The sequence below is a fragment of the Cervus canadensis genome, chromosome X (assembly GCF_019320065.1).
Source record: "Cervus canadensis isolate Bull #8, Minnesota chromosome X, ASM1932006v1, whole genome shotgun sequence".
Taxonomy (NCBI): domain Eukaryota; kingdom Metazoa; phylum Chordata; class Mammalia; order Artiodactyla; family Cervidae; genus Cervus; species Cervus canadensis.
In genome coordinates, this window is record NC_057419.1 from 48,851,211 (window position 1) to 48,875,497 (window position 24,287).

At 41.7% G+C, this 24,287-nt stretch overlaps 1 protein-coding gene across 1 annotated transcript in view; it reads right to left on the bottom strand.

Moving 5' to 3' along the window:
* Window positions 1–812: 812 nt before the first annotated feature.
* Window positions 813–24,287, bottom strand: part of XK (X-linked Kx blood group) — a 55,635-nt gene continuing 32,160 nt past the window's right edge. Inside the window, exon 3 of the mRNA XM_043458518.1 lies at window positions 813–4,662. Coding sequence (XP_043314453.1) covers window positions 3,836–4,662 — 827 coding nt within the window. The 3' untranslated portion in view covers window positions 813–3,835. The remainder of the gene's footprint in view (window positions 4,663–24,287) is intronic.

A 24,287-nucleotide genomic window follows, 5' to 3' on the forward strand; every position in this document is an offset into this window, starting at 1 on the left:
CTTGGAAAATTTCATGGATGGAAGAGCCTGGTGGGCTATGGTCCATGGGGTCGCAAAGAGTCGGACACGACTGAGCAACTTCACATAGATATAGATAATAGATTAGTGGTTACCAGTTGGGGGTGGGTGGGTAAAATCCATGGAGGGGATCAAGAGGCACAAATTTCTAGTCCTAAATAAGTCACAGGATACAATAAACAGCATGATGACCAGAGTCAACAATACTGTACTGCATATTTCAAAGTTTCTAAGAGAGTAAATCTTAAAAACTCATCACAAGAAAAAAGTTTTGTAATTTTGTATGGTGACAGATGATAAGCAGAATTATTGGTTATCATTTTGCAATGTATACAAATACTGAATCATTATACTTGTACATCTGAACCTAATATGTCAAGTATACCTCAATAAAAAAAATAATGCATTTTGACGTGTAGAAAAAACCTGATTTTTTTTCTAATCACAGATCATCATTTACAATTTAACTATTTGCTTATGTAACTATTAAGTCACTCATTTGATATCTTATATTTCTGGATCAGTATACCACTTATGTTTGAGCAGAGTTTTAGGATTTAGCAGTGTAGCTTTAAAAAATGGGATAAAGGTTTATAAAACAATCAGAGGAATTTTATGGGCTGTTGGTGTCTTGCCAGGCAGAGCACTAACACTCAAATTTCTCATCCTACAAACAAAATTTCCAGATGAGATTACAAAATCATAATTAATCACAAAAAAACCAGTTTCAATTTTGTTTCTAAAATAGTCCCTGAAGTAAAAAAGTCATGCAAGGACTCTAAGGAATGAAAAGCAAGGAGAAATTGAAAAATTAATTTATTATATGAAGAAACATAAACAATATTTATTAGAGTGAATGGCTGCTGAGAAGCAGCCTGCAAAAGCTCTCATCCACAATGTACAGGCTGAGAAGTACTGATACATACACTCATAACCATAGCACTAATGTTCTAAGGAGGCTTCCAAGGAAATGTTGCATTTGACAATCAATTTTAAAGTTTATTTTTCCCATTTACAAGGCTGAAAAGATTATATCCACATTCAGTTAAAGTCTAGCAGGATCAGGCATTCAAATTGTAAAGCAAAATTAACAAAAGATGCTGTTATATCCTTTATAAAACATGACAGATACAAAAATGATAAGCTCATCTTCTATCAAAAGCAATTTCTCAAATTTCAGTGGGTCTTTTTCCTCCAAGTACTATATGCTTGAGTGCTAATTTTTTAAGTAACTGATGGTAAGGGAAAGAACAACTGCTGAGTTCTCTCCAAGAGTAAAGACCATTTACACTTGTCCTTCCATAAGGTCAAAGGCCGACATATTCCCTGAAGACACTCATGTGAATGATGTTACTTGTTTCTTTTCTAACAGTAAAACAAAAACAATAACCTGTTTCGGGATTTGAGTAACTATAAAAACAACTTCTTTAAACATGCATGGCACTTTAAAAACATTTTCAAAGCATTTTCACAGCTATTATTTAAATTTGTTCTGCTGACAACCTTGTGAGGTAGGCGGGACAAGAATATCATGCAAATCTGATGGGTGAGGAAACTGAGGCAGAGAGCAAGTAAGTAATTTGCTGTGTTATCAAGTTGATGCCAACCTCTATACTGCACTGTCTCCAGGAATGAAGAAAGTCTAAACATGTTTCATGACCTTGTTTCAATATATTTGGAGGAAATACTTCACTTCCATCCAGTCAAATGATAGTGACTCAGTTGGTGCATCTCTTATGACAAGTTAAGGCATGTAATTAATTAGACAAAGCACTGAGAGTTTTAAAAATTGGAGTTATAACTGAAAAAGACGTTCTAACTCTCAAGATAGGAGGAGATTTGCTGGTCTGTTTGTCTTTAGGGTAACCTAGTTCTGTATAATTTTGCTTTTTCAGAGGTATAATATAAATTATTAAAAAAAATTTCTCAGTTCACTAGGATTTAAATTTTTGCCATGAAAAAAACAGTGGTTTCTTTCCCCAAAGTGACTAGATGTATATGGTCCCAAAGTGGGGGTATCTGCATATGAAGAGTTAAAGATAACAAAATGTCCAATTTAGTTACCAAACCTTATAAATATCCTTATAAATGTGGCTTAAAATTGGGCTTTGGGAGTGTGACAGACCATCACTGTTAGTTTGATTTGGGGTCACTCAATATGCTTGCCTACATGCTACATTAAAATGATTTTAAATGTATTTGAAGGCCCAGATTTTGTAATGGTTCTTGAGACAGGCTTCCAAATGAAGGCTGGGGAAGTGCCAGTCTCTCCATCCTGGTCTAATTCTGACCACAACTCCTGCACAAACTCACCATTTTAACCTGTTCCCTGACAAACTAGCTATTAGAAACTGGATGGTTCAGAAAGTTCAGCCATTAGGGTCCTAAGACTGTCAACCCTGACTGGCCTGCAATGTCCAGCTTTGCCAGTGACAGGTCACCTGCTCCCAGATATTTCATTATCAAGGTTTTTATGGTAGAAATCATGGCACTAGATCCAGGCATTTTCCCTGGACAACTGAGGAGATTCTACAGATCCTTTTATGAAAGAAACAGGGTTCCAAATTAAAGGAGAAATTATACTGAAGATAGGAGAGTGTAAGAGGATAAAATTGAAGTTCTTATTCAAATTAACTCATAATCGTACCAAATCAAGGTACATTCAGTTAAAGATAAAAATCTTCTGGTCATGCCATCTCTTTGTAAAATTTAAGTTTCTGAAGTCTGTATCTAACTGAAGGGGGGGAACTCTGCTCCTTCAAATAATGAAAATTAAAATGCCCTATATACCTGTGCTAGGTGAGAAATCTCTATGGAGTTTTCTAGAAGAACTTAAGTTAACCAAGGTAACTTTTGTCTGAAACTTTCCTGACAGGCAAGGAAGAGGTGGAATAAAGACTTGAGTTTTATTTTCTTCTTTCTTAAGACAAATCCTAGCCAATTCTACTAGGAATTTCCAAAACTGTAGGATGGGACTGAATCTTGAAGAGGTTAAGCCTACCTTCTAGCAGATTCACATCTTCAACCATCACAAGAAGGTAAGAATTCTGCTTATAAAAGCCAAAATCATTTTGATATTTTAACAACCCCTTTGATCCAGAGTTTCTCCAACATATTGAAGGAACACAACTTTTCTAAAACTCTACAGCTTCCGTAACCAAACTGAGAATTTAATTTTGCATCCATGGATTCTTAAGAATACAGTATGCAAATCCAGACTTTTGAGTCAATGAGAAATAGGAGGCCAAGGTTGCTACTGTTGGTTATGTACAAAGAGCCCTAATGAGATGAAAATGGAACATTTGTCTATTCAAAAATCAAACTGAATAGCCTTCTCTGAGAACTCTGACAGGAATGATGTGGCTGATGGCAAAAAACCCCAGTGACCATTTCTGGTCATCAGACAGCTCTTAGGTGAGAACTCTTCTCAGGGATAATAAAACATTAGGCTAACTAAACCAGCAGTCCAGAAAACTAGAACGCAAGAAATCCCCTGTCCTCATTCTAAGTGACGGCTCTCAATAGCCAACTCAGATATCATGGGTACTTTGTCAATGACAAGGCCAGTGACATATGGGAGAACATGGTCAACTGTGAATGGTGGTGCTTTAGGCTGCTGCTGCAACACTCACGGGTTCCCCTGACTTCTCTCCATGGTTCCCACTCATCTGCCCAAGAGCTCTCTAAAGGGAGCAACTCACAAGGAGCTGAGAGCTAAATTCCTGCTTTGTTAATTGTGCAGGGCCCATCACTTGCATGAAGAACAGGGATCAACCCAGCAAACACTACATCTGGGCCTCAAGAGACTCAGGTCCCATTAGGCAGAAGAGAGCTCATCAGTATTCAAGATCTGGCTGGGCATGGAACTTATTTTACTGCTAGAAGGGGTCTCCTCTCTGTCTGCAGGTGACCTTAGGTCTGTCTTTTCTGCAGACTCGCAGGATTCCCGCCGCCTGCGGTGACAGCAGGCACACTTTAACCACTCCTGAAAGCTTTCAGAAGCACTGGAGGAAAAGAGCTTTTTGCAAGGGTGGAAGAACTGATAGAACACAACCATGAACAGAACGGCTGTGCAGTACCCAATGAGCAACTGCAACATCAGCAGGGGTGCGCACACATACATATAGATGTCAGTCTTGTAAAGATACCACATGAGGAGGAGGAAGGCGTTCTCGATGAACCTCACCATGTAGTACACCAGGAGCCGGTACCAGTTCTGAGACTTGCTGATGAGGTCGGGGTTGTTGATTTTCAGCTGCACCGCCGACCAGCAGAACATGTTGATCCCGGCGTAGAGGAGGGTGAGGAAGCACAGCACAATGGTGGTGCCCAGCCGACTGAAGGCCTTCTCAAAGTTCTCAGGGAAGGGGGAGCCACTGCACCAGAAGAGGATCCAGGGGTAGAAGAGGAAGCCGAGGAAGTTGATGAGTATGTCTATGACCACCCAGGCCTTCAGGACAGAGGTAAAGAGGACCAGGACAATGACTCGGGTGACAATCTCAAAGCTCCTCCAGAGGAAGATACAGACATAGGCCAGGGGCTTCACCTTGACATCATATTCATCATATTTGATCTTGATGGCTAGGATGTTACAGCGCAAGGCTCCGTACACAATGGACAATAGGGAGAGGACCATGAATATACCTGAGGAGAGAAGAGAAAGAGTGCTCTCAAGTCTCACCTCCACCAAGAATCCTCCTGTGGCAGCCATGGTCACTCCCTTACCCACATTCCTTGGACCCTTCCGTTTTATGTGCACAGGTAGACTTCTGGCTGTCAGGGTCACTTACTGTGCCTGAGGGCTTTTTTTCAGGGTTGCAGAAGTCTGCTGTGCCCAGGTGCCAGGCGGGCAGAAGTGCCCGGGAATTAATACCCCTGGGAGAACTCTTCAATACCCCAACCCTAGCCCTGAGAAGAGCTGGAATATAACAAACCAAATTTCCCTACCCTTTGGGTAGAATAACTCGGAGGTGTGTGTTCTGTACTCTTGGGGTTGGCCAAAAAGTTCCTTTGTGTTTTTCCATAGCATTTTAAGGAAACACCAAGTGAACTTTCTGGCTAACTCAGTATTTATCAATCAGTGCTTCCTCACAGGATTATTTTCTAGTCACCCACAGAAACTGTTGTCTAATAATGCTCCTTTTATTGGCCACTTTCTCTTCCCTGTCTCACTACCCTTCTCCCATGGTTCTTACACCTTCCTCTAGAAAGACCTGTGCTCAGATTCCTTGTCTTGGTCTACTTCACGGTCAACTGAAACTAAAACACCTTTGGACCCCATCTTGCTCTGTCTGAATATGGAGAGTCCTTTACACGATCCCCAAGAAAAAGAAATACAAAAAGGCAAAATGGTTGTCTGAGGAGGCCTTACAATAGCTGAGAAAAGAAGAGAAGTGAAAGGCAAAGGAAAAAAGGAAAGATATACCCATTTGAATGCAGAGTTCCAAAGAATAGCAAGGAGAGATAAGAAAGCCTTCCTCAGTGATCAATGCAAAGAAATAGAGGAAAACAATAGAATGGGAAAGACTAGAGATCTCTTCAAGAAAATTAGAGATACCAAGAGAACATTTCATGCAAAGATGGGCACAATAAAAGACAGAAACAGTATGGACCTAACAGAAGCAGAAGATATTAAGAAGAGGTGGCAAAAATACACAGAGTTAGTTCAGTCGCTCAGTCATGTCCAACTCTTTGCGACCCCATGAATTGCAGCATGCCAGGCCTCCCTGTCCATCACCAACTCCCAGAGTTGACTCAAACTAATGTCCATCGAGTCGGTGTTGCCATCCAGTCATCTCATCCTCTGTCGTCCTCCCTCCCAGCATCAGGGTCTTTTCCAATGAGTCAACTCTTCCCATGAGGTGGCCAAAGTATTGGAGTTTCAGCTTCAGCATCAGTCCTTCCAATGAACACCCAGGACTGATGTCCTTTAGGATGGACTGGTTGGATCTCCTTGCAGTCCAAGGGACTCTCAAGAGTCTTCTCCAACACCACAGTTCAAAAGCATCAATTCTTTGGTGCTCAGCTTTCTTTATAGTCCAACTCTCACATCCATACATGACCACTGGAAAAACCATAGCCTTGACTAGACGGACCTTTGTTAGCAAAGTAATGTCTCTGCTTTCTAATATGCTATCTAGGTTGGTCATAACTTTCCTTCCAAGGAGTAAGCGTCTTTTAATTTCATGGCTGCAATCACCATCTGCAGTGATTTTGAAGCCCAAAAAGATAGTCTGACACTGCTTCTACCGTCAGTGGAAGAACTATACAAAAAAGATCTTCATGACCCAGATCACCACGATGGTGTGATCACTCACCTAGAGCTAGACATCCTGGAGTGTGAAGTCAAGTGGGTGTTAGGAAGCATCACTACAAACAAAGCTAGTGGAGGTGATGGAATTCCAGTTGAGCTATTTCAAATCCTAAAAGATGATGCTGTGAAAGTGCTGCACTCAATATGACAGCAAATTTGGAAAACCCAACAGTGGCCACAGGACTGGAAAAGGTCAGTTTTCATTCCAATCCCAAAGAAAGGCAATACCAAGGAATGTTCAAACTACCACACAACTGCACTCATCTCACATGCTAGGAAAGTAATGCTCAAAATTCTCCAAGCTAAGCTTCAATATTATGTGAACTGAGAACTTCCAGATGTTCAAGTTGGATTTAGAAAAGGCAAAGGAACCAGAGATCAAATTGTCAACATCCATTGGATTATAGAAAAAGCAAGAGAGTTCCAGGAAAACATCTACTACTGCTTCACTGACTACACTAAAGCCTTTGAGTGTGTGGATCACAACAAACTCTGGAAAATTCTTCAGGAGATGGGAATACCAGACCACCTTACCTGCCTCCTGAGAAATCTGTATGCAGGTCAAGAAGCAACAGTTAGAACCAGACATGGAACAACGGACTGGTTCCAAATTGGGAAAGGAGTACGTCAAGGCTGTATATTGTCACCCTGTTTATTTTACTTATATGCAGAATACATCATGCGAAATGCTGGCAAGGATGAAGCACAAGCTGGAATCAAGACTGCAGGGAGAAATGTATGCAGATGACACCACCCTTATGGCAGATAGTGAAGAGGAACTAAAGAGCCTCTTGATGAAAGTGAAAGAGGAAAAAAAAAAAAGAAAAAGAAAGTGAAAGAGGAGAGTGAAAAAGCTTGCTTAAAACTTAATATTAAAAAACCAAAGATCATGGCATCTGGTCCCGTCACTTCATGGCAAATAGATGGGGAAACAATGGAAACAGTGAGGGACTTTATTTTCTTGGACTCCAAAATCACTGGAGATGGTAACTGCAGCCATGAAATTAAGAGATGCTTGCTCCTTGAAAGAAAAGCTATGACCAACATAGAGAGCATACTAAAAAACAGAGACATTACTTTGCTGACAAAGGTCCATCTAGTCAAAGCTAGGGTTTTTGCAGTAGTCAGGTATGGATGTGAGAGTTGGACCATAAAGAAAGCTGAGCACTGAAGAATGGATGCTTTTGAACTGTGGTGTTGGAGAAGACTCTTGAGAGTCCCTTGGACTGCAAGGAGATCCAACCAGTCCATCCTAAAGGAAATCAGTCCTGAATATTCATTGGAAGGACTGATGCTGAGGCTGAAGCGCCAATACTTTGGCCACCTGATGCGAAGAGCTGACTCATTTGAAAAGACCCTGATGCTGCAAAAGATTGAAGGCAGGAGAAGGGGATGACAGAGGATGAGATGGTTTGATGGCATCACTGACGCGATGGACATGAGTTTGAGCAAGCTCCGGGAGTTGGTGATGGACAGGGAAGCCTGGTGTGCTGCAGTCCATGGGGTCGCGGAGATGGACACGACCGAGCAACTGAACTGAAATTTACATGGTGTGTTTTGTTTCCTCGATCAACTTATAAGCTCCTGAGGAGTCAAGAGCGACCCGGTTAGCTATTTCTTCTTGAGAACCTCAACATATACCAGTGTAGAAACCAAAACAGAGAACATGCCATAATATACTGCTCATAAGTTCCTCTCTATCTGTAAGATCTTTCACATATATATACTGACTATAGATTGCTCACTTTTCTTTGGTCTTCAGTTATTTTCTTAAATTCTGTACATTGCTAAAGAAGTGAGGACCTCACTGTTGCCGAGAATCTGTCTGTCTTATGCTAAAAGGCCTTAATATTTCAAGAAATCTCAACCCTACTTATTTTTTTCTTAAAATGACTTATGGCTAATGGGTTTACCCAGTTTATATAGAGCAGGGGTTTGGGGGTGGGGTCAAGGTTTGGCTCATTGAATGGACCATGGTACTATGTTTGAAAGCACCACACTGCTGGCTGTGAGTTCTATTATCTTAAAAATGTAGCACTAACCCATGAGCACTACATGATGTTGAAGTTGAAACTCCGACGCTTTGGCCACCTGATGCGAACAGCTCATTTCAAAAGACCCTGATGCTGGGAAAGATTGAGGGCAGGAGGAGAAGGGGATGACAGAGGATGAGATGGTTGGATGGCATCACCGACTCAATGGACATGGGTTTGGGTGAACTCCGGGAGCTGGTGATGGACAGGGAGGCCTGGAGTGCTGCAGGTCATGGGGTCGCAAAGGATCGGACATGACTAAGTGACGAAACTGAACTGAACCCATGACTGTGTGGTCAAAACTGGAATACAGCCACTTACTGTAGGCTGCCACCACCTCCAAATATTGGAGAAGGGAGGGACAGGAGGTGGGGTTTGGAGTTAGGAACCGAGAGTCTCGCTCTGATTTCACTCTGGTCTCTCCACGCCTCACTGGGGAAATGGTAATCTCCTTGGGTTTTTTTTCTTGCCCACAAAATTGCACTGCTGCTCTGTGTAAACTGGAGCCTCTTAAAATGCAATGTTCCTATAACAAAATTGTCTTTACTTATAATTTAAAATGTGTGGAAATAAAGGGTTCTTTTCCTTAAGTTCTGAATCAATGGTGCTTTGGTAGTTAAATTTCCTGGAAGAAGCTCAGTTTTACTTGAAGCATCAGTTTCTCTCACAGTCTTGTTGCACAGATTTAAATCACTGATATCATTCTCTGGAAAGACTGTCATCTACTGATCAAATTTAAAAGACAGAAATACTACCACAGGAGTATACTGGGAAGTAATTATACTGAGTTATTTTTCCTGAGAGGTTAGTTCAATGGAGCATTATAAAGCAGTATATACTGCTGATACACTTTTTGTTTTTATTGAAGTAGAGTTGATTTACAATGTTTATTAATCTCTGCCGTACAGCAAAGTGACTCAGTTGTACATATACATACATTCTTATATTCTTTTCATCATGGTTTATCCCAGGTGATATACTCTTATATGTGCTTGTGCTCAGTCACTAAGTTGTGTCCAACTTTTTGCCATCCCATGGACTGTAGCCCACCAGGTTCCTTTGTCCATGGGATTTCCCAGACAAGAATACTGGAGCGGGTTGCCATTTCCTCCTCCATGGGATCTTCCCAACCCAGGGATGGAACTGCATCTCCTGCATTGGCCGGCTGATTCTTTACCACTGTGCCACCTGGGAAGTCCATACTTTTATATGTGTGGTTACAAATTTCTACAGATCTTAAGAATCTAGTATTGGATCCATTTCTTTTAGTCCTTATGTTTTTTCCACTATAAGAAAAATAACATCAAATGTAGAAGATGAGCTATGCATAAATTATCATGTTAATTATATATTCATATGCATATAGTATTTACATTGTTATATTTATGGTTACTTACTATTACTTAAAATTACTTACTATTTTTAACAATGCAATGACCCAAATAATTTTTTAAGCATATATCCATTTTTCTCTGGTTAGGTCAATTATTTCCAAATGACATCTTTTTCTCTATCAAGAGAGTTAGCCAATTATCACCCAATTGGTGATTTGTAGCATTTAACCACTGAAGCCTTCTGAGAATGCAAGAAAATTACCTTGAAAGCACTGCCTTCAACCATCATTCCTACTGTTGGGTGCTCCCTTCAAAATGTCACTGATAGAAAGGTGCTCAGGAAGAGAGGTATACTTGGGAGACAAGGACCCTGTACAAAATGAGTGGAATGTACATTTCTGTCTCTAGAATTAAGTGGTTATCTAATGAATGGCTAGGATGATATTCATGCAAATACCTACTTATTCAGACTTAAATGGGGAAACATTCCTGACATCACTTCCCAACCTTCTCTTCCCAGAGTCAACACAAAACGGGGTCAGTTGGAGGTCCCGCTCATTTATGTGGCACTTCATAGAAGCCTAATATCCCCTAATAATCTTACTCTCATTTCTGATGAGTGTGGGGAGGGGTCAGGGGGGCATTCTACTGTTTCTATTTTTTATTAGAAGGCAAGACATCACTTGAGGTAAAGCTAAAAGGGAGGTTGTGGCAATATTCCAAATAGTTGCCACACTTACAAAGCTTCTTCCCACTCAATTCCGGCCAAATGAACTCCTCCAAATAAAGTCTTCCTATTTCACAGAGAAATTCATTGTTATTAGGAATGAATTTTCTCACTTCCTGACTTGACACCAAAACCTTAATCTCTCTGTTAAGTGATGGAGAACATTTTATTCCTCAGGATTCCTCTTAGGAGGGGAATTCTATTTGTAGGACAAGGTCAGCAGTTTCTCTGTGGCTTTGGAGAGAGAACCGAGGCTGTTCCCAAGATGGAGACCCACTGGGAAGTGGGTGTTCTCTGTAAAGTGACTACTCTCCACTGGATCTTCAGTAAAATGACCGAATTCACAAAATGCTTGGGTGGAATAGATTTTTCAAAAAATAGCTAATGACTTCAAGGCAGGAAGTGAAACAATCCGAAGGGGTACAGTACACAGTGGCAGAGGGAAATTGGAGGACTTAGAACAAGAAGCTTCTGGAAATGGAAATCTCAACCAGATTCTGAGAGGCTGTGACTTTTGCCTCTTTTGCTCTTCTCTCAGTAGACAATGTGTCTTTCTTACTATTCAGAGCCAGGATCTCCACCTGTACTGTACTCCATCACTTGCCTTCTCCAAAATCTTACTCTATTATGATCTTTCTCTTCTAAATTTTCAACTGCTCATAGACATCATGGATACCTTTATGTCATCACTTGGTACCTTGGGTTTAGTGCAAGCTCTTAGAGGAAGCCACTGTTTCATACAGATTTTTACTACCAGCACCTAGCATAGTGACTGGCACAAAGTTGGTAACTGATACATGTATGTTGAATAAATGAATGAATTGAAAACTGTATAATCCATGCTGCTGCTGCTGCTAAGTTGCTTCAGTTGTGTCCGGCTCTGTACGACCCCATAGACGGCAGCCCACCAGGCTCCCCCGTCCCTGGGATTCTCCAGGCAAGAACACTAAAAAAAAAAAAAAAACCCTGAACAAGGAATTGAAGCTCTAAACCTCTCACAGATGCAATTTAAGTGAGAACTCCTAAAGCCCCTTCCCAGAGGGTGACTTCTGGGGTTATAGGCTTCCTATGCAAATATATCTGCTTTATGTGCCTTTCTCAATCGTGAAGTTGCACCTGTTTCCAACACTTCCAGAAAAGTAGGATCCAAATCAGAAAAAGTCTTTGAGATCTAAGTTTAGACTCTAAAGAATCTCTTTTAGGTACATGAGAGACTTGCAAAACAAGGTTAGGAACAGAGCGATTTCTGATCCCAGGAAGAACTAAGGAAGCTAAGTACTGCTTCAGGATGTGGGGCCCAACCAGGATTAAGACAAGTCTGGATTATCTCAGCAGTGGTATCACCCTGGTCAGTTATACAGATCACTGTTCTTGCTGGAACCCATGGCCTACTCTTACTGGAGTTATTTTTGACCACTTATAGGACCCTGTGTTCTGCTTTAACTCCACCCCAGACCCTGACAACTACAAATTGTTAATGAAAAGATTGAAAATGAGCGAGATCATCATCACTTTGAGCTCACACCTATATCTGCCACTTTCCCTCTCCAGCTGCTATCACAAATATTGCTTTGGTCCTTTATCGGAACAGCTTCATTGAGACATAATTTACATACCATACGATTCACAATTTAAACTGTATAATTCACTGCTTCTTTAAAAGTAGATTCACAGATATGTGCACCTGTCATCAGAGTCACTTTTAGTATGTTTTCATCACTTCAAAAAGAAATCCTGTACCCTTTAACTCTCATTCCTCTATCCCTTCCCCCACCCAGTCATGAACAACCACTAACTACTTTCTGTCTCTATAGATTTCCCCATTCTGGACTTCCATATGAATAAAATCATGTAATGTGTGGTCTTTTGTGACTCGTTTCTTTCACTTAACATAACATTTTCAACATCCATCTATATTGTAACATGCCTCAGTCCTTCATTCATTTCATGGTCAAATAATATTCCATTGTATGGATATACTACATTTTGTTTATCCATTCATCAGTTGATAAAAATTTGGGCTGTTTCCACCTTCTGGCTATTGTGAAGAGTGCTGCTCCAAACATTTGCATATGAACATGTTTTTACTTGGGTCTATAGGAGTAGAACTGCCCAGTCATATGGTAACTTTATGTTTAATTATTTGAGGAATGGCCAGACTGTATTCTAAAGTGATTGAACCATTTTACATTCCCACCAGCAGTGTATGAAGGTTATAATTCCTCCATACACTCACTAATGTTTGCTATTATTACTAACTTAAATTTTTATCATTAACTTTTTGATTTTAGTCATGCCAGTGGGTGTGAAGTGGTAACCTTTTCTGATTTCAGTTTCCATTTTCCTAATGACTAATGATATAGAGTATCTTTTCGTGATACCATAAGAATTGATGCTTTTGAATTGTGGTGCTGGAGAAGACTCTTGAGAATCCCTAGGACAGCAAGGAGATCAAACCAGTCAACCTTAAAGGAAATCAACCCTGAATATTCATTGGAAGGACTGATACTGAGGCTGAAGCTCCAATACTTTGGCCACCTGATATGAAGAGCTGACTCGTTGGAAAAGACCCTGATGCTGGGAAAGACTGAGGGCAGGAGAACGGGGTGACAGAGGAAGAGATGGTTGGAAGACATCATAGACTCAATGGACATGAGTTTGAGCAAACTCTGGGAGATAGAGAGAGACAGGGAAGCCTGGCATGTTGCAGTCCAAGGGGTTGCAAAGGCTCAGACATAACTTTGCGACTGAACAACAGTCTTTTCATGTGCTTATTGGCATTTGCATATCTTCCTTACTTGCTTTGGTTCTTAGCTATAGCACAAACTCATAATAATTTCACACTGTCTCATATGTATCCCCAAAACTCTGCCAGAATTCAAAGGCCAGTTTTGCACAGACTGACTTAAGAACAATATATTAGCTTTATCAACAGCTGTCAATGAGCATTTAAAATGAAAAAAAAAAGTATAATTTGATCTTATCATGTTTTTAAAATTCCCTTTAAAATGCATTAAAAAGCAAAAAATAGAATTTCCATGCTGGCAATGGCAGATTAGTTTGTTCTGGTCCAATGTTTCTGCCAAGAACAACTGTACAAACACCTGTTCAAAGGCATCAGAGATCTACCAAAGCCCTCAGTACTTTGGAGCTAAGATCTTAAAGAAAAGTCCTAAGAGAAAATTCTGAAGCTGCTTTTTCCCCTTGAGACATTTGCCTGTATGATAGCAGTGGTTATACTATTACAGAATCTGAACACAGCTTTCAGCAGTCTCTCAAATCTGGTGAGTGTGGGAGAAATTATAGACATTCTGGCTCTACAGTGGTCCTGGATACAACCAAAGCTTTCTGGTGGGAACCCCAAAGACTAGACACTAGGAATAAGGGTGACCAGAAATAGATAATCCCTCCTAACAGCTGAAGTACAATTTTAACCAACTCAAGTTATGACTGAATCAGTTCAACCTGTATCTAATCCAATATTTGCAACAAACAAAAGTAAAATCTTCCTGGAGAGAGACAGCTCATCCAGAGCTTCAAATTATCTCTATTTTTTACTACAGATATCTGACATTTAGTTAAAAGTACCGCAGCATGCCAACAACAAAAACAAAAGAAATGATCAAAATCCAAGAATTGAAATATACCCATAAGAAATAGAGATTCTGTAATTATCTGACATGGACTTAAAATATTCATAATTAATGTATGTTCAGGAAATTATGACAAGATATAGAATTTATCAGAGACTGGAAACTATTCTAAAAACTAGAAGAGTTGATATGAAATGAAACAAAAATTCTAGAACTGAAAAATAAAATAAGTGCAATTAAGGAATCAACTGTGGCTCTGATATATTAGAAACAGCTATAAAGATAAATAGTACTAAGTAGAAGGCAAATCAGAAGAAAATGGAGAAACAAAAAGCATGAGAGACCTACAGAAAAGTAAAAATGTTGGCGAGAGAGAGACAGAAAAGAGAAGAAAAAGAATCGCTCAGAAGCCATACTTAAAGTGATAAAGTCTAAGAATTTTCCCAAACTGCTAAAATATCAAACTAAACTCCAAGTAGGATAAATACGAAGAAAACCTCAATAATCATACATATCCTGTTAAAATTGCTGAACATCAAAGTCTAAATGAAAACCTTAAAAAGCAGTTAGAAACAAACAAAAGTGAGACAAACTTCAAAGGAGCAACAATAATAACAGCCGGCATCTCAACAGAAATAATGGAAGCAAGAAGACAAAAGAATGGTAACATGAAAGTGGGAAGAAAACAACCACTTAGTTTCCCATATACAGAAGTCAAGGGAAAAGAAAGGTATTTTATGACAAAACAAAAATGAGGGTATTTGTCACTAGCCCTGCTCTGAAGAAAATATTAAAAGTAGCATTTCAGACCAAGTAAAAATGATCCCACATGGAAGCATGGAGAGACATGAAGGTCTGAACAGGGACGGAAAGGATAAATGTGGCTGTTGTTTAGTTTCTCAGTTGTGTCCGACTCTTTGTGACCCTACAGACTGTAGCCCCCCAGGCTCCTCTGTCCATAGGATTTCCCAGGCAAGAATACTGGAGTGGGCTGCCGTTTCCTCCTCCAGGGGATCTTCCTGACCCAAGGATCAAACCCACATCTTCTGCATAGACAGGCAGATTCTTTTTTGCTGAACCATCAGAGAAGCCCCAATAATACAACTCAATTTTCTATAATGACTTGAACAACCACTTCACACATACACACACCCCACGAAATGGTCACTAAAGACATCAAAAGGAAGTTAAGCTCATTAGTCATCAGAAAATGCAAATTCAAACTAAAACGAGACACTACTACACACCCATTGTATTACTGAAAGTAAAAGCAAGTGTTTGTAAGACGTGGGGCAACTGCAATTCTTACACACGGCTTGTGGGAGTGTAAAGTGGTATAACCACTTTTGTAGTTTCGATAGGAGCTAAACACAGGTGTTTCCTGTGGCCAGCAATTCTACCCAAGTACAGATGTAACAGAACTGCATATATATGTATACAAAAAGGCATGTATGAGGATATTTTAGTAGCATTATTTTTAATAATCCCAATCTGAAAATAATCTATTAAGAGAGGAATGTATCATGTGGTATATTCATATAATGGGATACTACACAGCAATGCTAAAAAACAAACTTCTGCTACAAGCCACAACATGGGCAAATCTCATAAATATTATGTTGAATGAAAGATGCTAGACCTGATTCCACTTACATAAAATTTTTACAAAACAGTATAAATGAATCTGTGATGTTAGAAGTCAGATTTCTTTTTTATTTTTTATTTTTTACTTTATATTGGAGAATAGTTGATCTATAATGTTGTGTTAGTTTCAGGTATATGGAAAAATGGTTCACTTATAGATATATATACACATCTATTCTTTTTGAGATTCTTTTCCCATATAGGTAATTACAGAGTACTGAGTATAATTCTTTGTACTATACAGTAGGTCCTCAGTGATTATCTATTTCATACATAGCAGTGTGCATAACCCCAACCTCCTAATTTATCCCTCCCTGCCTACCTTTCCCCTTTGGTAACCGTAAGTTTGTCTTCTTTTTTTTTTCCATTTATTTTTATTAGTTGGAGGCTAATTACTTTACAATATTGCAGTGGTTTTGGCCATACATTGACATGAATCAGCCATTGATTTACATGTGTTCCCCATCCCAATCCCCCCTCCCCCCTCCCCCTTCCCTCCCCATCCCATCCCTCTGGGTCTTCCCAGTGCACCAGCCCTGAGCACTTGTCTCATGCATCCAACCTGGGCTGGTGATCTGTTTCACCCTTGATAGTACACTTGTTTCAGTGCTGTTCTCTCAGAACATCCCACCCTCACCTTCTCCCACAGAATCTAAAAGTCTGTTCTGTACATCTGTGTCTCTTTTTCTGTTTTGCATATCATAAGTTTGTTTTCTAACTCTGTGAGTCTGTTCCTCTTTTGTAAATAAATTCACCTGTATCATTTTTTAAGATTCCACATATAAGTGATTCCATATGATACTTGTCTTTCTCTGACTTACTTCACTTAGCATGACAATCTCTAGGTCCATCCATGTTGTGCAAATGGTATTATTTCATTCTTTTTTAATGGGTGAATAATATTCCATTGTATTTATGTACTACATATTTATCCATTCATCTGTCAATGGATATTTAGGTTGCTTTCACGTCTTGGCTATTGTAAATGGTGTTGCAGTGAACAGTGGGGTACATGTATCTTTTCAAATTAGAGTTTTCTCCAGATATATGCAAAGGAGTGGGACTGTGGGGTCATATGGTGGCTCTATTTTTAATCATTTAAGGAACCACCATACTGTTCTCCACAGTGGCTGCACCAATTTACATTCCCACCAACCATGAGGGTTCCCCTTTTTCCACACCTATTGCAGAATTTATTGTTTGTAGACTTTTTGATGATGACCATTTTGATTGGTGTGAGCTGAAACCTCCAATAGTTTTGATTAGGATTTCTCTAATAATTAGTGCTGTTGAGCACCTTCTCATGTGCCTGTAGGCCATCTGTATGTCTTCTTTGGAGAAATTTTTATTTAGGTCTTCCGCCCATTTTTTGATTGGGTTGGTTGGTTTTTTGATATAGAGCTGGAAGAGGTGTTTACATATTTGAGAGATTAATCCCTTCTTGGCTGCTTCATTTGCAAATATCTTCTCTCATTCTGTGGGTTGTTTTTTTGTTTTATTTATGGTTTCCTTTGCTATGCAAAAGCTTTTCAGTTTAATTAGGTACCATTTGTTTATTTTTATTACTCTAGGAGGTGGGTCCAAAAAGATATTGCTGCAATTTATGTCAAAGAGTGTTCTGCCTATGTCTTCCTGAGTTTTTTTTTTTCCTTTGAGTTTTATACTAGCCATTCTAACATTGACGTCTTTAATCCATTTGGAGTTTACTTTTGTGTATGGTGTTAGAGAATGTTCTAATTTCATTCTTTCACATGTAGTTATCCAGTTTTCCCAGCACCACATATTGAAGAGGGTACCTTTTCTCCATTGTACATTCATGCCTCCTCTGTCGTAGATTAACTGACCATAGTCCCCTGGGTTTATTTCTGGGTAGAAGTCAGCTTTTTGCCTAGTGGTCACCCTTTGGGAAGTAGGGCTGAAAAGTGACTGAGAAGAGGCAAAGGCAGGCTTCTAGGAGTGCAGATACTCTTGTTTCTTGACCTGCCGAGAGGGGTCATATGTTAGGGGAAGCACACTGACTGAAACCACCCACCCTGGCCAGGCTCTCTAGTAACCATTTGCATGAGCTGTTTTATGACAGGAGGTCCTGGTAAGGAACATGGAACTAATAAGCCACCACCAACTGGAAGAGTTCAGGAAAGGTCAAAAGGAAACACCGTGTGTCCGTCCACCTCCCAGAATCCCTCTCACTAGCATCCATCTTGGTTGAGTGATGCCTGCACCACTAGGAAGGACTCTGAGTCAGAATGATTGGCCAAAGACAACCCAGAAACTAATCCAATCAACATAAAACCCGAGACTTCGAGCCATGTGGCAGAGCAGTTCTGGATTCCAGACTTCGAGCCATGTGGCAGAGCAGTTCTGGATTCCCTTACCCAGCTGCCTTCTTCCAATAAAGTCTCTTGCTTTGTCAGCAAGTGTCTCCTTGGACAATTCTTTTCCAGGTATTAGACGAGAGCCTGCTCTTGGGGCCCTGGAGGGGGCCCCACTTCCTACAACAATTGATAACCATGAAGGGACCCCCATTTTTACTGGGGCTGACATCCGGACCGCTCGGGGTACTCCAAGACCAGCTCGCCTGCCAATGGATCTGACCCAGTGGCCGCAACTGGGACCCGTTTGTCCCTGGTCTCCTCGTGATGCAGACAACTGGCCAGAGTGCCCCAACTGGGTAAGGAACAAGAGATTTTGTTGACCCCTTTTATCTCACCCCTCTTTTCAACCTATCCTATCCTATCCCATTTTTTCCTGTCCCCCGGTTCCTGGATACAGGAATGTGGTTGAAGGGCCTCAGCCTGAGCTGAGGATTGGAGACTGATCACCTCCTCTTGGCAGACAATTTGAATTTTGGTTCTGGTAGGGCCGAGTTCCAGTCCTCCCTTCTCTGGAGGACCAGGGAAAAGTCCCATAATGCCTGGGTATCTGCAGGTGGCAGGAGACATCTGTAAGGCCACCTCTTTTCTTCTTTTTCTCTCCCCCGCTCTTAGACCTCTTGTATCTTCCCACTCCTCTCTCAACCTGGCCTCTTTTCCTCTCTTTGAAGACCCAAGGTATTTCTGTTTGCTCTGTCGATACTTGCACCTGAAGTTCTGGGTCTTTGTAAGAGATTTTCTGAAAGGCTACGTTCTCTGCTCCTCATCAATTGGCTTTCTTTTCTTGGAGAGATAATCAGGTGTTAGAAGCCCTCCATCTGGTGCCCTGTTTCTATAAATTCAGCCATCTAACTGAGCATTTGGCTGAATGCTTCCATATGGAAGTGATTGATGGGGTTCAGTATAGTTGCACCTGGTCTTGGGTGAAAAGTAACACCCTAGACATATGTTTAGGGGTTAATTCACCTTTTGGGACCAGTCCTACAGCCCCGTTGATTGTGCTTACTACTGAACATTTCCTTTGGCGCATATACAATCAGGCAATTTGGGACCAGGAGAGAGCTTACAATTTCTCTAGAGTCAGATATAGGGGTCGGAGAAGGCAATGGCACCCCACTCCAGTACTCTTGCCTGGAAAATCCCATGGACGGAGGAGCCTGGTGGGCTGCTGTCCTTGGGGTCACACAGAGTCAGACACGACTGAAGCAACTTAGCATGCATGCATGCCTTGGAGAAGGACATGGCAACCCACTCCAGTGTTCTTGCCTGGAGAATCCCAGGGACGGGGGAGCCTGGTGGGCTGCCGTCTATGGGGTCGCACAGAGTCGGACACGACTGAAGTGACTTAGCAGCAGCAGCAGCAGCAGCAGATATACGGGTATCCACCCCAGTACTGGTCCCCTGGGAACGAGATATAAACTATACTGCTGTTAAAATGGGAAATAAGCCTAGCTTCCCTTTAGACACCCCACTGGGTTGTCTTTTGGCCCACTGGGAGGGATACCAACTGGAAGGGATAAAAAAGAAAAAACTTATCAGATACTGTACTTGATATTGGCCTACTTACTCCCTGGGAGGAGGGGAAAAATGGCCCCAGTAAGGATCACTTGGATTCAACACCATTTTACAGCTCAGTCTATACTGCAAATGCGAAGGTAAATACAAGAGGTTCCCTATGTCTAGGCCTTTATGGCCCTCTACCAGGATTCTGAAAAAAAGAGAAAATATAAGCTTGAAGACTTTGATAAATGCTCTTTCAAAGTCTTTTGGCAAGGTCTGAAACAGAAGATCTCCTTGACCTTCTCTTGACCCCTTCAACTCCAGCAGAGAGGTCATGGGGAAAGGAAGTTCAGACACACCAGAAGTCACGAGGCTAGGCCCGGAAGTTATGGGATCTGAAGGGAAGTCACTTAGGGTCTCCTTGGCTCCTCCTCCATATGCCCCGTCCCCCATGGGATTACAATCAGGAAGTAACCTTTGCACTCTACAGAAGGAAAGGTCATCCTCAGACAGAATCTGCCCCCTAAGAGAGGTACCAGATGGGGAGGGGGGAACTATGCACGTTCATGTTCCTTTATCTATGCAAGACATTACCCAATGTAGGGAGCAATTGGGTTCATATTCTGAGAAACCCCCAAAATTTAGGGATTTGAGCATCTTAACCTTAACTTCTCCCTCACCTGGAGGGACATAATGGTCATCCTCACCCAGTGTTGTAATGATGAGGAAAAAGCTAGAATCCTAGATCAGGCTAGAAAAGTGGTTGATGAAAGACAGTGTGTGGATATCAATCTGGCCCCTGTGGAAGAGGCAATCCCCTCTACAGAGCCAGATTGGGATCCCAATACAAGGGCAGGAAAGGAATCCTTAAGACACCTCACTACTTGCTTACTACAGGGAATGACCCAGGGTGTCTGAAAGGTCATTAATTATAATAAGATAAAAGAGATTACACAGGGAGAGAATGAAAATCCAGCTCTTTTTTGGGGAAGACTCACAGAAGCCTTTAAAAACTTTACCCAGGCAGATCTAAAAAGTATGGAAGGAAGAGTCCTATTGGCCCATTCCTTCATAACCCAGGCAGCCCCAGACATAAGGATAAAATTACAAAAACTAGGAAAAGGACCAGTGATCCAATCTCCAATTTGGTGGAGGAGGCAAATATGGTGTTTTTGAATGGGGACAGGGAGGAGGAAGCAAGAAGGGAGCAAAAGAAGGCCCAAAAGGATAGGAGAATAGAGAGGCAGACCCAGGCCGTGGCCCAACAACAGGCTAAAATCCTGGCCTTGATTCAGCCTGCCACTATGCAAGAGTCACGGGAAGAGCAAGGAAGAAAAAAGGATCTTAAAAATCCACCGCAGCTGAGACACACCCAGTGTGCCTACTGCAGAGAGGATAGGCATTGGAAAGGGGAGTGTCTATATCGCCCTTAAGGGAAGGCAATATGGAGACCCCTACACCTGCTTCCTCTGTCCCCCAGTCCCTCCTGGGCGACCGGGACTGATGATGCCCAGTGGCTCAAGAAACCCCCTCGAATGGTGAGATCCAGATCACTCCTCTCGACCCTTGGGTGACTCTACAAATAGAAGGTAAGGATGTGAACTTTCTTTTAAGACATGGGGGCTACCTTCTCTGTTCTTCCTTTCCGATTAGGACCTTTAGACTCCCTGACTAAAATGGTGATGGGGGCAGATGGAAAACCCCAAAGCCGAAATTTTACTAAGCCCCTTCATTGTAAGGTGGGCAATTGGCAAGGATCCTACCCCTTCTTAAACATCCCTGGTTGCCCTGCTCCCCTACTGGGGAGAGACCTTCTTTGCTGCCTCCAGACCAGAGTGACTTGGGGAAAGCTAGAAGCTGATAGTTTCCTTTGCCTAGTGTCTGAACATTTGCAGTCAGATGTAGAAAAGGAGGAGTCTGTCCCTTTCTTAGATGAGGTCAATCCCCAGGTGTGGGATGTCTGCAGCCCTGGCCTCACCATAAATGTTCCACCAGTAAAGATTTTCCTGAGGCCAAATGCTCCCTACCCCTGGAAAAGACAATATCTCTTAAAACTAGAAGCTCTTGAGGGTCTTAGACCATTAGTTAACAAATACCGAGATATTGGAATTCTAATCAACTGTGAGTCTCCCTGCAATACTCCAATCTTGTCTGCTAAAAAAACAGATGGATCTTATCAGTTCGTTCAGGATCTAAGAGCAGTTAATGAAGCTGTGGTTCTCATCCACCCCATAGTCCCAAACCTGTATACCCTCCTGTCCAAGTCTCAGGAAATGCTAAGTATTTCTCAGTTTTGGACGTTAAGGATGCTTTCTTTTGCATTCCTTTCCATCCTGAATCCCAAAAACTCTTTGCCTTTGAGTGGCTGGACCTGGGAACAAGGGAAGTCATACAACTTTGCTGGACTTGACTACCACAAGGATTTAGGGGCAGCCCTCATATTTTCGGGACTTCCTTGGGGAAAGAACTAAGGGAATTAACTTTAACAAACAGTAATCTAATACAGTATGTGCATGACTTGCTCATAGCTAGTCCAGATTTTACCAGCTCTCAAATGGATACTATTAAAACTTTAAATTTCCTGTATGAAAAGGGTTATTGAGTATCCCCCAGAAAAGCTCAGATTAGCTTAACCCAAGTAAAATAACTTGGATTTATAATTATGGAAGGAAAAAGAATACTCGATGCCCAGAGGAAATCCCTCATCTTAAATACCCCATGCCCCCAAATGAAAAAACAGCTTAGGGGATTTTTAGGAATGACTGGGTTTTGCAGGATCTGGATTTCTGGTTATGGCAATCTGGCCCAAACCCTAGATGAAAAGTTAAGAGGGAAAGAGGAAGAGCTACTTGACTGGGATGAGATCTGCAAGGTTGCTTTTAATGCCCTAAAAGAGTCTATCACTACAGCCCCAGCTTTAGGTCTCCTGAACCTGCAAAAGCCTTTCAGGCTGTATGTTTCTGAAAGGATAGGAACTGCTCTTGGGATGTTAGGGCAAATGATGGGGCCTGTATGACAACTTGTGGCTTACCCCTCAAAACAACTAGATGAGGTGGCCAGTGAATGGCCCACTTGCCTTCCGGCAGTAGTGGCCACTGCTCTTATGGTTCAAGAGGCATCTAAGCTGACCCTGGATCAGCCCACCATGGTGTATATGCCTCACCAGGTGCAAGCAGTCTTGGAAACTAAAGGAGATAGATGGATGACAGGGGGAAGGATAACCCAATACCAAGCCCTCCTCCTTGACACTCCAGAAATAAAGTTGAGGGTCTGTCAGACTTTAAATCCAGCCACCTTACTGCCATATCCCCCTACTTCCCCTTTGGATCACCAATGCATGCAAATCATAGATGAGTTATACTCTTCTCACCTGGACCTATCAGAGGCACCTTTAACCAACCCAGAAGAAGAATGGTACACAGATGGCTGTAGTTTTGTAGAAAAAGGAGAGAGGAAAGCAGGATATGCTATGGTGAGCCTAGAAGAAACTAGGGAAAGTGGGTCTCTTCCCCAGACACCTCAGCCCAGAAAGCTGAACTTTTTGCCCTGACAAGAACTCTGGAATTAGGGGAAAGAAAAATGATTAATGTGTATAGGGACTCTAAGTATGCTTTCCTCATCCTGCATGCCCATGCAGCAATTTGGAAGGAAAGAGAGCTGCTCAGTGCCCGAAGCTCTCCTATTAAATACAAAGAGCTCATTCTCAGGCTTCTGGAGGCAGTCAAACTTCCTGCTAAATTAGCTGTCATCCACTGCAATAGTCAGCAAAAGGGGCAAGAAAAGGAGGCCCAGGGAAATAGGAAAGCTGATCAAGAGGCAAGACGAGCTACTAGGGAAGCTACCCCTGCCACTGCTATCTGCCCCCTCTTCCCCAAGGAAACCCTGACTCCAGATTATACCCCAGAGGAACATTCCCGATATGCTGAGCGGGGCTGGGAGATTGGGTCACATGGGTGGTTTCAAACTGGTCAGGCCCAAATAATGCTCCCTGACTCAGGTTTGGAAAATTACTAACTCCTTACATAAAAGTATCCATTTTGGAAGAGATAATCTGGAAACCTTGCTAAAGCCTATTCTCTACCATCCCCCCATTAGCTAAGGTTGTTAGGTCACACAGAATTGTGATACCTAAGAAATAATCAAAAAAACAGACCCTTGCCACCTCCTCTAATTAAACCTGTCCAACATTGAGGATCATGCCCAGGAGAGGACTGGCAGGTAGATTTCACAGCCATTCCAAAGACCCAAGGGTTCTCTTATTTACTAGTCTTTATTGACACGTTCACAGGATGGATTGAAGCATTCCCTACTAGGACAGAGAGAGCTACAGAAGTCTGTAAAGCTCTGCTGAAGGAGACAGTGCCTAGGTTTGGGCTGCCTAGATCACTTCAGAGCAACAACGGGCCCTCATTTACAGCCACAATGTCCCAGAACCTGGCTACATGCTTACGAATCAAATACCGCCTCCACTCATCCTGGCAGCCTCAAGCCAGGAAAGGTAGAGAGAGCCAGCCAGACTCTTAAAAGGGCTCTGGCCAAACTATGTCAAGAAACACATAATAAATGGATCCATATGCTACCCATAGCCCTGATGAGGGTACGGGCAGCCCCCAAGCAGCCACTATTATTAAGCCCTTATGAAATGATGTATGGACTTCTGATTTGTTTTTTGACAAGGATGCCAATACACTCCTAAAACATATAATTGACCTGGGAAAGTTTCAACAAGAACTACAACGATATGGAGAACAGA